Source organism: Polyodon spathula, chromosome 18 (genome assembly GCF_017654505.1).
Source record: "Polyodon spathula isolate WHYD16114869_AA chromosome 18, ASM1765450v1, whole genome shotgun sequence".
Taxonomy (NCBI): Eukaryota; Metazoa; Chordata; class Actinopteri; order Acipenseriformes; family Polyodontidae; genus Polyodon; species Polyodon spathula.
This window is the reverse complement of record NC_054551.1, coordinates 4071028-4086884: the sequence shown is the minus strand read 5'-3', so window position 1 is coordinate 4086884 and position 15857 is coordinate 4071028. Positions and strand designations below refer to the sequence as shown.

General features: G+C 36.8%; 2 protein-coding genes across 2 annotated transcripts in view; one reads left to right on the top strand and one right to left on the bottom strand.

The window, feature by feature from the left end:
* Positions 1–1126, top strand: part of slc5a10 (solute carrier family 5 member 10) — a 35209-nt gene extending 34083 nt beyond the window's left edge. The window contains exons 14-16 of the mRNA XM_041277152.1: positions 98–313; positions 695–800; positions 933–1126. Of these exons, the coding sequence (XP_041133086.1) occupies positions 98–313; positions 695–800; positions 933–1126 (516 nt within the window). The remainder of the gene's footprint in view (positions 1–97; positions 314–694; positions 801–932) is intronic.
* A 455-nt stretch (positions 1127–1581) lies between these two features.
* LOC121294155 (GRB2-related adapter protein-like) lies at positions 1582–15475 on the bottom strand. Its single transcript, XM_041217749.1, has 5 exons — positions 15107–15475; positions 14449–14546; positions 13881–14003; positions 6298–6466; positions 1582–2703 (listed from the first exon to the last, which is right to left on the bottom strand). The coding sequence occupies exons 1-5, from the start codon at positions 15182–15184 to the stop codon at positions 2524–2526; spliced, it is 648 nt and encodes a 215-aa protein (XP_041073683.1). The 5' UTR covers positions 15185–15475; the 3' UTR covers positions 1582–2523.
* Positions 15476–15857: the final 382 nt, after the last annotated feature.

Sequence of the window (15857 nt, the reverse complement as noted above, 5' to 3'; positions counted from 1 at the left end):
GTTTGAAGCATCCTCTGCAAATAATAAAGAATGAGTTTCATGAACAGAATCTGTAGTTCTGTCAGTGAGGCCGTGACGTGACTTCCTGGTTTGCCAGGGTGCATTCTGGGGGCTGATGGTGGGGCTGGTGATCGGACTGACCAGGATGATCTTGGAGTTCATCTACTCTCCTCCGCGATGTGGCGTGTTTGACCCACGGCCATCTCTCCTGAGGGGTGTCCACTACCTCCACTTCGCTATCGTCCTCTGTTCGCTGACCGCTGGTGTGGCTGTGGTGGTCAGTCTGCTGACAGAGCCTCCCACTGAAGCACAGGTAAGGGAGACAGTCCAGAGGGAGTTATAGGAGCAGAAAGATAATGTAGACCATTGCATGTCAAGTGCAGGCAAGTGAAGTGACTGGGAGTATTTATAAACATGTCAACTGCCTAGATCTCAAATCTAAGGGTGTCCTATTTTAACATTACCTGCCTGTCTTTGTATCTGTTATAAAATCATACACCGAGTACAGCGCTTGTTTAATGTGTATATTGCACCACAGTGTCATTGCATGAGGTTCTTCATTCGCACAGTCCCTGATTTTGCAGGTTGATCCTGTCAAACTGAAACACAAAGATTATTCATGTTGATTTGAGCTTTCTCATTAAACACAGAATAACCCAGCTCTCCTGGTAGTAAGCTGTTTTCTTTATTTTAGATGAAAAACTTAACTTGGTGGACCCTGTCTGTAGAGAAAGCCACTCCTGAAATCCAACTGCAGAAAGTGTCGTCAGCAAACGTGCCATCGGAGCGAAGGAAAAACAGTACGTTTTGTTATTTTATTTACTAGAGTTAATTATATTATTTATATATTCGATTGCATGCTGATACTATTCCCACAAGGTGAAAAACATACATGTCTGTCTGTTAATGGCTTTGCTCCGATTGACTCTCAGGTTTAGAGCCAGAAGCCCAGGATCGATGTTGCTTGACCAGCCTCTTCTGCAACATTCAGCCCCAACCCAAAGAAACTCCTAAACCCAGACCCATCCACAGCACCTACGAGAACCCATTCTGGTCGCGGTTCTGCTGCGTCAACGCTATCATACTCATGTGTATTAATATCTTTTTCTATGCGTATTTTGCATAAAATTTCTTTTTTTTTTTTTTTTTTTTTTTTTTTTTTTTGTAGTGCCTTACAGTTGTTCAATAGAGAAAATGTTCAGATTCCAGAAAGGTGAAAAATCCACAGTCCTGAATCAGTGACACGTTCTCCTGTGACTCAGTGACAACAACAAAAAGAGAATGGAAAGCTTCTCAGCAGCCATAGATCTCACAATTATTGGATTTCTACCAGTGTATTAAATTAAAGATTATTAAAGACTGGCAGGAGTTTTACAAAAAAAAGTTGAAACCGGGAGGCCAACATAACACTCATTAGAGGGGCGGGTCTGTACAAAAGTCTGTTCTAGACTACAGAAAAATGAAATAATTTTGAGTTTACACAACTTCACAGCTGCTGAATACTGTGTGTTTCATTTATTCATTTATATACACTGGAATGTATAGGAAATAACACAAATAAAAGCAATCATATCTTGTTAATTATTTGTACATTTTATAGTTTATTGCCTACACAGTGGTTAAGGGTGGTTAAGGGTTAAGGGTTTAAGTGGGAAAAGACAGGAATGCTTGAGAGCAAAGTTCAAAAAGGAGAAAACAAAACTAGCAAGAAGAAATATAGATACCCGCAAGGGACTTTAATATTTTGAGTTCTTTATTACTAGTTTTCCAAACATTCACAGGGGCTTGTTGCTTTGCACTGGAGTAAACCATTTTATACATGAATTGAGCCCCAGTTCCTTTTCCTCATCATTTTCACAGGTGAAGAGCCACACTAAGAATTGCTAGTGGGATGCCTAAGTATTGTATCAACTTAGATTTCTCAGTCATTCTCAATATAGCTGTGTTTCAGCAGAATGTTTACCACAAATATGAGTGAACTGTTTGAAAGATATCTAGAATATCTCGTTTTGTGTGTATCCCATAATAAACCAGGTATAGAAAATATCCAAGGCAATAATGCTTCCATGGCAATTGCCCAGCTTGGGGTATTCTTATTTGCAAACCACATTACAATACAAATGAAAAAACATAGTCTCACCATCTTTGGATAAGGTTCAGAAAGGGCTGTTTAGTGTCTATACATAAGGAAAAAAAACAACAATGAAGGTTTATTACATTCATTCATTATTTGAAAGGTGAGGAGTTTGATGCATTGTAGCTGTGTCTCCCAGATCTCCCAGTCTCTAGGCCGAGCAGATGTGATAACCCTCGCTGTATCACAGTACAACACGCTTCCTCTAACGTTGATGGATGCATGTTCCGCTGCTCAGAGAAGGTACCAATGTTCATCAACCTCTCACGTCAAATTCAGTAGGGTTTGGGAATCAGGAATGGCTTTGTGCACATTTCACAACGGATTTAAGTACTGAAGTTTGTCTGCATGGTTCTAGGAAGTGTGCTTTGAGTTCCAGTGTGACGTGGTTAGTGGTAGATTGGCTGGACGTATTTGGATGGGAATACCCCCACCTTGCCACGGCACTTCCCTTTCCAGCGGCTGGGGTCGGAGCAGTCCAGGACCTCGATGACGTCCCCTCTGTAGAAACCCAGCTCTGAGAAGTGCTGTGGGGCAAAGTTGAAAAGAGCCTTGGCCTGCTTTGGCTTCTGAAAAAGTGAGCAACAAAAAGAGGATATAGTCAAACACTGCACCTGGCTTTTCTGATATTCTGTTGTTATTAATTACAATTTGCAATTGTAAAATTACCAGTAAACTTAGGAATTAACACAGAATTTATAAGCTACTTGTATGTTATTATTATTAATATACTTTTCAATTGGAATTCATATTTAATAATCAATATTTGTTTTGTTTTAAAACGTTGCTTTTAATTTAATATTCTGGTTGTCTTGAATGCCCATGTGACCCTCGAGTTAATGTGGAATCAAACATGAAGTCCTTCAGCTTCCGAACCTGGTTTGCATTTCTTATGTCTAGTCACTGAAGATAATGATTAGCCATCTGCTGCTGAGAGGATTCCTTGTCAGTCAGGTTTTTGAAATGCGTTCACCACAGCTGTCGTTACAATAGGGCACATACAGTACATTCTTTGACATGCATCAGAATGGCTGTTCACATTCCAAATCAATAACAGGCGAGAGGCTCTTTACGATAAGCCTAGGCCTACAATTTACTTCTGTGAAAAAAAAAAACAAAAAAACTTCAAATGTAATTTCAATATATATTTTTTAACCTTGTGAGAATTGGTACTGTTAAATGCTCATAATCTAATGAAATTATTCTGGAATCCAGAAATGTATGAAGAACCCCCCCTTATGGCCTAGAATATCGAATCTATGTATGTTTTGGGGGTTGACAGGCAACAGCAAACACCTCTTATTGGACAGAACCCCTCTGTACGCAGTACTCAATTTACAGAAAAGCGATCCAAGGAAAACCTTTACGGCTCCTCAGGTACTAAATTATCCAGATGTCTTTTTACAAGACACCAATTAGGAAGGCGTTGACAGAGTGGCCGATTTTATAATGTCACATAGTTGGGGGCTGGCTCACGGTTGTCAGAAGTTTGATGGCCTGCTACAGAAATATTTACCTTGCAGGTAAACTGAATGTCACCTGCCAGTTGCTGATTAATCAGGCCTGCCACAGAGCGTTGACGGTTTACTGAATGTTGCTAAAAGTTGTAGCCATCCTGTGCTCAGATTAAAGAACAATCCAAAATGTAATACAGACTTGAATTTGATGATTTGACCTGCTGGATTCCAGACTGAAAAACACAGAGAGATCCTATAGGCTAGTTTAGACAGCAATCATCCACTAGTTAAATGATGTAACCGATACACCAGGGTAACAGGGCAAAATATGGGCGGACGTGCGCCTCACATCCTTTAGCACTAAAGGGGTTAAAGACCCAGGGCTCTATTCAATTGAATTATACCTTGTTAAATGTTGCATTATTATAATAACACCGTGTAACATTTTTTTTTTTTTTTTTTTTTGTTCCTGGGTAGTAAGTGTTATTTCCTAATTGCTTATGTCTCAAAAGTATAGAAAATGGCTATTATTCCCCACAAACTTTGCTTTTGTGACCAGGACAGTGATATTTCAAAATATCACTATTTCCAATGGGAAAACGGGCAAATGTGTGTCTTTTCGTTCACATAAAGTCAGAAAAAAACAACATATGAATCCAGATTAACATGTATTTATACTAAAGTAATACAAAAATGACTACAAAAGATTTAGAAGTGAGTAGTTTTTCGAGATTTACGATTATACTGTATTTACAAAAGATTTAGAAGTGAGTAGTTTTTCGAGATTTACGATTATACTGTAAATACAGTATAATCGTAAATCTCGAAAAACTACTCACTTCTAAATCTTTTGTAGTCATTTTTGTATTACTTTAGTATAAATACATGTTTAATTTGGATTCATATGTTGTTTTTTTCTGACTTTATGTGAACGAAAAGACACACATTTGCCCGTTTTCCCATTGGAAATAGTGATATTTTGAAATATCGCTGTCCTGGTCACAAAAGCAAATTTTGTGGGGAATAATAGCCATGTTCTATACTTTTGAGGCATAAGCAATTAGGAAATAACACTTACTACCCAGGAACAAAAATTGTGTTCACATAGTGTTATCAGTTAAGTCATCGTCAGCAGTCAGACAATGAGTATAATAATTATTTGATGTCATACTCCAACGGTTTTTAAAAGCTTTGCCAACTTCCTTAACAAAGTTGTGCTGATCACCCTGGGCTTGTGTTAATGATGGTTCAGAAATGTATTCGTGAAACTGCACTTTACTCATGTCAAGCCAGCTATGGTATACCATATCTTATCAATATATATATATATATATATATATATATATATATATATATATATATATATATATATATATATATATATATGAAAACAATGATATAATTAATTTTCATTCTTAAAATGATGTTTTGCTTTGTTTTTTGTGTGCATGGACGCACATTCATATTAATTCCATCATCCTTTTTTACTTTTTAGCTGTGAAAATACAACTTCATGAAATTAACAGAGTAAATGTCAGGCAATATATACTTGGATACATGATTGAACAAAAACATCAATGATGATATGTCTCTGTGTTGGCACTAGTAAGAATTGCATGAGTTGAACAAGGACAGTGTTGCTCTCCAAACAGCCAAAGGGGCAGGATTTCATCTGACATGTACCGATGTAGCAAGTCTGTTTTGTAATATTTGATTGGCAATTAAATATAAGGTCTTTATTAAGCCTGATGAAATTCTGAAACTTGTGTTTTGAAATACATGGCTGAATACATGCTGACATCACAAATATGTTTTGTTCAGACTTGTTGAAGAATTAAGCCATAGGGTGACTGGCAATCAGTTCCTGGTTAATCGTTTGAAAAAAATCTTCCACTTTATAACCTGTTATTATTATTAATACTCCCAATTTAAAAATTCCAATTATTATTTAGGCTCAGCTCACTGCTACCACCCCTGTGTTGACTCTGGAGTGGTGAAGATGAACACATGCTGTCCTCTGAGGCATGTGCTGTCAGCCAACCACTTCTTTTCACACTGCAGACTCACCATGCAGCCACCTCAGAGCTACAGTGTTGGAGGACAATGCAGCTCTGGGCAGCTTACTGGCAAGCCTGCAGGTACATGTGCAGACTACAGGGATCTCTGGTGTGTGGTGAGCCAAGGACACCCTGGCTGACCTAAGCCCACCCCTCCTTGGGTGGTGGTCAGCCAATTGTGTCCATGCTTGGCAATGGAATATCCTGGACTTGAACTGGTGATCTCCAGGCTATAGGGCGCATCCTGCACTCCATGTGTAATGCCTTTACTGGATGCACCACTTGGGAGCCCCCTTAAGGCTGTAAATTATTAATGGTCAGCCACACAGTTGCAATATCATATTAACTCATTTTATCTGCAACCTATGTTTTAATCAACTTGCTGTAATATCTCATCCAACTATTGTTTGCTACCTGAAAGTCTGTTTATGTTTGCAGGCTATTGGAAGCTTGGAATTCTAGGGTTCTAGCCAGCATGCTGCAATTTTGTAAACAGGAAAATATTCATTGAGACTCATAAGAAAGTTATGGCCTGTCTCTATCTGGAATCACTCTTTTCTGCCCAGCACAGGGACTGACTAAAATTATCATAAAGAAAGTTGGCCCTAACTGAGAGCTGGGTATAACTGGTTGTAAAAGTGTTCTGTACCTCAAACGTGCGCTCTTCATCCCTCAGGAAAACCGTCTTCCCCTTAGCGATGGATGTAGTTCGATAATAGTCCACCAGCTCATTGAGGGAGTGGAACTTTTCTTCCCAGATAAAATAGCTGCCTTGCCCATCGTTCATGACCTTGAAGTGCTGCACAAGATCTCCGTAACTGCAAGCATTTTAGAAATCAACATTTTGTTTTGGTTTAAAATATTACTTTATGCTTATAAATATCAGTACATTAACACTACAGTTACACTGTACTGACAGAGTTACAATGCACTATATGACAAGTGGTTACCATGTGTATGCTTCTGCAATCGCCTTTGCAGTATCAAAACTTTTTTTTTTCTTGACATCCCAGTACGACTTGCTTAATTTTGCCAACAAAACCAAAGAGGTATGGTAAACTATAATGAAAAATGACATGGTAAATGCACAGTATAACCAGGTTAACAGCATGGGAACATTGCAAGCTTTTATGGGGTAGAAAAAGTACAGATGTGTGCAGTGGTTACTCAATATGTGCCAGCTACTTCAAACACAGATCCAGGATGAGAAAGGGAAAACAATGCATTAGATTACCTTTCATAAGTAGGATTAGGAAATGCAAGTGAAAAAAAGGCAAGATAGAAACAGGACTAAATCTGCTTACTTTTATTGAAGAGTTTGAGGGAGTCTATTAAAATATTAAAAACTTAAACAACACAGCCCTACACAAAACGTAATGGTCACATATTAAAAAAAAAAAAAAAAAAGCATTTGACGAACTTTCTTTCTGATATAGCAAAAAATCAATCCCACTGTGGACAACACCCCTCAAACAGAATCAAACCATGCTGTTGATCTGTCATCACAGCTGTGTGTGTTTCATATTGGGTGCTACTAGCAACTCATTTTTTTCAACAGGAAATCTCATTATCTAATTTTTTTTCTCATCCACTTTGCATATCCATGCCAACTGAAAAAGGTGATTCATTTATTTGCATTTCAAACCAGCTATTATTTAAGTCCAATAATTACACACGACATCACCTTGAGTATTCTATTTAATGCAGACTGTTGACTCAGAGCTTTATACAGATTTATTAAGGTTTATTGTGAATGAGTTTTGCTTATGACAGCAGATTTACTGGAAATCAAAGCTGACTCTCCATATGGTTTATTATCCCCAATCTGTAGCCTACCTTGCATGAAAGGTGAAACTGTTCTGGGCAACAGTTTTCTCTTCAGTTCATCTTTTGGTTTGTTTTTCATTTGACTAGCAGCTAAAATATACCCAAAACACAGCCTAGTTGACAGTAAACCACACAGATAAGTAAGTATTCCACACTCTTTTACAGTATAATCGTAAATCACGAAAAACTACTCACTTCTAAATCTTTTGTAGTCATTTTTGTATTACTTTAGTATAAATACATGTTAATTTGGATTCATATGTTGTTTTTTTCTGAGTTTATGTGAACGAAAAGACACACATTTGCCCGTTTTCCCATTGGAAATAGTGATATTTTGAAATATCACTGTCCTGGTCACAAAAGCAAAGTTTGTGGGGAATAATAGCCATTTTCTATACTTTTGAGGCATAAGCAATTAGGAAATAACACTTACTACCCAGGAACAAAAAATAAATAAAAATAAATTGTTACACAGTGTAATTGGGTGAGAGATAAGTAATGCAATATTCTAGTAAAAGGATCAACTATGTATTTGGCCAATTTATTTACTTGTTTTCAGATTCAGGTGTATTCATAATTACATATGACTTACAGTATTTAGCACACACAGCTATCTGGGTCAAGCAGAAGGCATATTTAATATATTAATGGTTTTGAAGTCTGCTACAAAGTTACAGTTATTTTTTAACATGGTGTTTTATAACTACAGAAAAGCTCCACTCAATTAAGAGCTTTTAGCTTATCTGAATAATATAAGCATTCTGATTTCTGAGTTTGCTTTGCTATAGAATAACCTATTTACACACCTTTTGAACGGTGTACTTTTGTGACAGTGCTATTTCAGAAGTTACAGTATTTTTTATAATTGTTGCAAATGAAAATTTTCATTATAACTTAATAGCTGTAAAGTACAATATTGCTGAATTCTGCAAAGGGTAATGATGATGCACCAAAAAAGGAATCTTGGGAATTCAGCGAGTTATATATAGAAACTCTTGGTCCCCTGCTGGGCTCACACATACTGTATCATATAAAATAATTTCTACTTTTGTGAAGAGGAGAAACCTGCATTCAAAGACCTCTTTTCAGTTCAGCTGAGGGATACTTCCATATTTATTTTATTCGCAAATCCTTTCTAATCCCAAATCAAACCTTTGTTTTTGTAATGCACACATCTTTTTTTTTCTTAAAATATGTTAATATTGTATTAATAATAAATTTCTGGCTCAGTGTTTATTATTAAAATTCCTTCTTATAAAATCACCTGACCTGAGAGAGAAGTACATTTTGTGTAGCAACTTTCCCAAACTGGCTAGAGTCCCCATTGTTAGCTTTGCACTGTGACAGAGATCGAATGACGTTTGGTGTTAGATCTCCCTCCTGACCTGACAGAGTACTAGATAAAGGGAGCAGAGTACCCTGGACTAAAAGGCATGACACTTTATTCCCATGGGTAGGTGGAAGTCAGCCGGGACTGAGCTACGGTACCCAAACTCAATGACCCAAACAGGAAACGGCATGGCATCCGCGGATTGGAGAAGCAGATGCCCTCGTTAACCAAGGGGTCATGAGCAAGGGTATAAAATAGGGACGTGGCAAAGTAATCTGTTCCTTTGTAAATGGTTTGCGTTAACCTAAAAGCAGTAAACATATTAGTAAACATATTGCTGAGAACCGTGAATGCTTTGTATTTGTAAAGTGTCGGCTGTAGCTGTTGTTTGTCTATTTAGACTATCAGTAACACGATCCAGAGCAGGAGTAGAAGCTCGCATTAACTTGGACCCAGCATTCTAGTGTAATCACCACTAGAACTTAAATTCACTCACCGTCTTGTGTTTGTGTTTCGTGCTTAGTGTGGGTGTTTGTAATTTAATTGAACTCTAGCATATACGAGCATCAGGGAGCTTCTAAATACTTTCACTTTAAGATGTCAGCTGCTTTTTATAATAATATTTCACTATTTAATGGCAGCTTGTGCGGCATTAAGATCCTCTTTAAAGAAACTGCAGTTACAACATGTGACCACCAGTGGCACTGTTTGCTATGCACAAATCCCATTAAAATCCAATGTAAAGGGGAATACATATGACCCATGCCATTTGCCTCTTTACTGTTTTCCTGCTCCAGTGTATGTTATGTTTATGTCTCTCTGAAATGTATAACAGCAGACTCCCCCGTCACAAGGCTGTGGCTGCCACACCTGGATATTTCCCTCATAGGTGGAGGTTGCTTTTGCATGTAGCACCCCAGGCAATAGGCGTCTTTGTGATGGTAAGGACAGAGCAGAGCTCTAAAAGAGTAACATATTTGTTCTCATTAAGTGAACTAACAATGGCAAGGAAGGTGGTCTTTAAACTCCATGGAGTCGGGATTTACACGTCAGCACAAAACAACTTTACACATTAAATATCTACTGTTGTTCACAATACAGCTCATCATCAGTCATCGTCTTCATCTTGAGCTTCAGATAAGCATATTATAACAAAAATGTACTTAAATAAACTTTATTTTAATAAGCTAGAAAAATATTACAAAATTATGATTATTCTGTTAAAAAAAATCAGGTGACAGAAACTGGTGTCTGATTATGAAAGAATTAACAGTAAAGTTGCCTTTAAATCCCTGTCAAAAAGAAATTTGAGAGTACATACATTAAAAAAAAAAAAAAATACTCTGTGGTGTCATTTTCACCTAAAAGGTGAATTGTTTAAATATTTCTCAGGCTTGGTAGTCCAGTGGTTAAAGGAAAAAGGCTTGATATCAGGAGGTTCCTAGTTCAAATCCTGGTTCAGCCACTAACTCATTGTGTGTGACCCTGAGCAAGTCACTTAACCTCCCTGTGCTTGGTCCTTTGGATGAGACATAAAACCAAGGTCCTGTTGTAAGTGACTCTACAGCAGCAATAGTTGTTGATGCATAGTTCACACCATGGTCTCTGTAAGGGTTTGCTAAATGACTAATTAATAATACTAATAACTGTGCTAATTGGCTTTTTATTCATCTTAAATCAGCAGCAGTAGAAACGCAGAATTCTGTACTAGCTGTATTATCACTGTCCACCTTTTCTCTTCATTTTTCAGTTTGAAATATGCACATATTTTAAAAGCCACACTTTCATGCTGTACCTTGGAGCTAAGTCACTTCAAGTGTTGTCGTTATACTCACTCCAATGGTCTCGCAGCAAGCAAAATGATTACCAAAGCTGCATTTAAAATATGTGCATATCCTAATATGCAATAAGAACAAGTAGATACCCAGTAACACAAAAAGGGGGATACTAAAATAGTAAACAAACAAAAAAAATTGCTCTTCTAGACAGACCGCTACAGTTAAACTACTGAACAATAAGTAGACATAACAAATCTTTAAAAACAAAAGGAACTGCAGTATTCGGGTCATTTTAAGCTAAACAGGCAGATAGTAATGCAAGGATTTCTCCAGTAATCCCTAGGAAGCATCTCAGACAGGCATTTCGAATAACTCATAACCTGTTGCAAAAAACACGATTAAAGTGGATTTTTTTTTTTTACAATGCCCTTTCCCGTGGTGAATTTGCTATGTAATTTGCACCTATTCAGAACTGTTCATTTCATTTTTCAAGAGTGCTGTGATGTTCCATGTTTTTATACTGTGAATGCCCTATGGTTATAATCATATATTACAGTACGAAGTCTCCACTTATAGGAACACCCCCTAAGAGAACAGTTTGCCTAAGGGAACACCCTTGTGGTGAAACAGATTTTTGTAACCTGATAGCTCATCAACATCAAACTTAAATTTAAATGGTTTATTCAGTCTTTTCAAAAGCGACTTGTTATCGCAAGAGTGTCTTGAAGCACACTGGTTCGTTTAGTCAATCTGTCATATCATTGACTTGTTTTCTAGTCTGATTTCCACGAGTGCACCGAAAAATGTGATGTTTCCCGTTGTGGAGACTTGCTTCACCATTCTGTTAAATAAAGTTCATATCTAGGGGTGCTGTGTTAATTTAGTTTGATAGTTCTTATACACGTGTGGCCTGACAAGTAATACATATTTATTTATTTATTGATTGATTGATTCATTATGTGTCTGGTGGCTAACAAAGAGAACACATTGGCTATAAGAACACTTTGCTTGCCTCCGGAGGGGTGTTTTCTTAGCCAGAGACTACTGTACTACATTTAGGTATCTGTTCAACTAGTAAGCTTTTAATGAGTGCCCATGCCAGGGCCTGAGTGCACTAACCACTAAGCAAATTAAACCGATAGCGTTGTCTACTGCCACCCAGCAATCATCACTCATCAGGAATTAGGATGTTACCTAATAGACCACATAAAGAGCAAGTTGAACTAATCAAAGGGATTTGGATTGAAGATAACACTATGACTTCAACTACTGTTAATGTATCGCTAGCCTGAAACAGCTGGTAAGAGCAGGTACATGATTGTATTGAGTTCTTAACCTGCAAGTTTCATCATCTTAAAATTGCTTTATTATTTTTAGAAAGACAGTATTGAGCTCATCAACATTATAAAAAAAAATAAATATATATATATATATATAGTAGATATATCTATAATATATATATATATAAAGGCAATTTCATTAATGATGCTACATTGTGTTTTCCCTTTTAGGGAATGATTTTCAGGTGTCAGACCAATAACTATTAAAATGCTATCAATAATAACACAAAATAAATAGTTTGAACCCATTCTGATAATGTGGTTCTCTGATAACATCAGTAAAGTATGCTTCGACATGTTCGGTATGTGACTGGGAAAGACTAATGCATAGCCTCAGAGAAAAAGACTGCACTTTGCTTACATTTATTTGATGTTTCAGAAGGTTGCACCACAGTGATTCATTTTCTGTTTAAAGTTTGCTCTAGCCTGCTGATACAATTCTTGGGTAAGACTTGTTCATTCAAAAGATTCAAGACGTAGATTGCAACACCTGGTGCCGCCATCCGTCAAGTAAAAATAGGAAATGTCAAATCCGCAACATGCTGATTGGACAGACTGAGACCCAAACAAGCAGTCTGGCCTTCACACAGCTCTCTGATTCAAGCCTAATCCTTCCACAGGAAAACATCTCCAATATATTAACAGTGAAACCTAAGAAAAGAGCTGTGAGCAATTTGGGAAAATCTACTCATAAAATGTATTTTGACTCTAAATACTGCTACTTGGGGTGAATTAAACATACTGTGAGAAGAGTCTGGCAAACATTTTACTTACTTGTCATTTGTTGTGTTTGAAGAAAACCTGTTTTAGACTGGATCACTTGAAATGTGAAGTGCAGTCAGGTATAAAGGGCGTGACTAGGCGTCTTCTATAAAGTATTATAATATTTGTTTAACGCTATTATGCATGACTGAAGTGAGTAATGATTTAGGCTTACATGAATCACCAGGGAACATTCAGTTTAATTTACCTCTCCCTGTGATTTACTACTCACCTTATTATCACTATATTACAAACAATAGACCACAATTGATGTTGAGTTCATTACACCCCTCAGTTTTAACATCTAGTTTAATTGTTTATTGATTAATTCTTGTGAAAGTGTGTTCTTACATGCTCAATAACAACTGTAGCTTATCAACTGAACTGTGCAATGCTAAAATCTAATTAAAAATGTCTTCTAGGGGAAACAGCTTCAGGATGTACCTTTCCCATCCTGACATCCTGCTTGGATCTGTTAAATAAGCGACTTGGCAAGCAGTTACCCAGAAATCACAGGGTTTATTGCATCCCCCTGTTGAACTGGAATTTTTACTTGCTTTGGGGATTTTGAAAGCATGTAACTAATATGTTTGACAATAAATAGGCCTACTTTACAGTTGGGAAACAAAGTAATATCAAACGGTTTGTGGAAAGCTGACCTCTTGCGGTTCCCTTTTCAGCAGGTCCAGTCATGCTTCTGTTGTAAAACACATTTTAAAAGCTTGCACCTTGAACACTATGCCTGACAATTCTGAACCACATAAAACAAACTGAATTTCAAATATTGTGCCAGTTGATGCATGGTGCCAGCTGAGTAATCAATCCAAAGTAGTGTGGGTGTTTTTTTTTTTTTTTTTTTTTTTTTTTTTAATTTATCAAAGGAAGTCATGAATCACACATAATCACCCTCATTTGCCCTTTTAGAAGCTCAGTCTAGCCTGGATTTCTGATACCTCATGCAAATCCTTCTAGACACCATCTAACGCCTCTACCAGGACATTCTGGTATACTTTTACCAAAGTCAAAGACACATATGACTATAATGATTCATTCAAGAATACACCAAAAAATGTTTTTAATTTTCTAGTCTTATTTGAATGAATACAACACAGTTTATTAAAAGCCAGCCTTTGCGGGTGCATGTAATTAAAATATAGCCTTCCACTGGCAGGAAAGCTTTAAAGTGCAAACCTACCTGACGGACACAGAGAATTCCCCTGGGGAGCTCTCACTCTCCCTAACCAGGAACACACCGCATTCTCGTTGCCGGGACAACCTCTCTTCAGCAAGATGCCTGGAGATGCGTCCAGCAAACCACCTGGCAAAACACACCCTTACACATAAATATAATCACCGTAACTGTTTCAGCACTAAGCAAAAGTTACAGGGAATAAATAATTAGACAGTTTCAGTGTCATATACTGAAAAATAAATATAGAAATGGACATAATTATTAGTAAATCAGATTAGCGCTTTCTGTACTACTAGAGAACTCTGTAGTTCTGAGAGGTTTTCTTTCTGAGTGTTGAAAAATGTAAAATAAGATGTTACAGTATCTGCTTCAAACTGTATTCTTCACCTTATGTTGTTATTATTATTATTATTATTATTATTATTATTATTATTATTATTATTAATAATTAGTTAAAGGAATGTTGTAAATTAGATGAACAGGCTATGTCACATTGCATGGTATTTGAGTCCTGTTAATTTGAGATGGGATCAGTCAACACAATGCATTGCCAGTTCTCAGAGACACTTACGGGTGTGGTTTTACTTTAATATAATTCTTTGGAATGAAGCCATTTAACCCTCTCAGCTCTGCCATGAACCAGTTCTGGTCATCTTCCATGTTTGTGATCTGGAATAACAAAAATAATTAGGCCAGATTTTCAGAATGTTAATGTTATCATAATTTTTTTTGTTTTAAACTTCTAATAGGACAAATTTAACCACCAGTACTGTTAATTCGGGTTTATGTGTCTGTGTAAAATTAGTTTGATATAAAATGAATGTGAAGATTTGAATTATCTGCCTATCTTTGGCAATTGGAGTAGCTGGGGCCAATGTGACTGTTTGGGAAGTAATGTGTCTGTGAGTCGGTTACATTTTTGCCCTTTTCCTCAGTCCTGTGGATAGCAAATAAGACAAACCAAAAACAAACTCTGTGTTTGCAAAGAAGTCTTCAAAGAAGCAAGCGAACATTTAGGTTAATCAAATGCGTATCATGTTTATAATCTAGCCCATGGGGAAAATATCAGATTGCAGATGCTTTTTGTTAACAGAAAAAAAAGAACGTATAGGTTGGTGGAAGGATGATATATACATTAATAATAATAATAATAATAATAATAATAATAATAATAATAATAATAATAATTAGAATGTTCTTTTATATTGTTGTAAATGTACTGAACTTACCTTAAGTATATCCCCTTTTTTAAAACTGAGTTCATCATTCTCTGAAGCTTGAAAGAAATATAAAGCTACCGCTTCCATCCTTCAATACACCAGATTGACTATGTACAGAGAGGCTGGGGAGCAAAGTTGATCTCTAGAGATAATATATCTCAGTTAAAGTTTCCAGGAACAGATAGGTTCTAAATGCAGTGCCCCACAGCGCTGAGTAGGTTCCCTGACTCTCCTTTTCTCAAGCCCACACTGCATCGCAATCAAGATACCAATGCCATCTACCTCGGCAGAGAAGTGAGCCCAGCTGACCTGCACTTCCTGTCAGATTCAGCCGCACGCAGTCAGGGACCCTCACACTGAGGTTTAGTGTGAGAAGCAGAAAGCACACAGGAAACAGCAAAAAACACAAACTAGCTTAAAAAATAAGTGTCACGGGCCAAATCCTTTCTGAATCTGAGAATTAGATTGTGTAATCTGTGCTTTTGTGTGCTTTACTGACTTCCTTTCTGAAACTACAAGTAAAGAAAATGTTTTGTAAATGGAATACATTTCTAAGGAGACACCTCATGTTGAATTTAGGAATACCATGTAGCAGTAACACTAGTTTAGGGATCGATAATAGTAGGGATAGATAATAGTTTATACAATGTGCATGTTATCAATTAAACTATTAGCAGTTATATTACACTTTTAAAATCAGTTTTTGCTAAAAAAAAATAAAAGACTGTTATGTGTATTTAATACACATTTCACTTATATA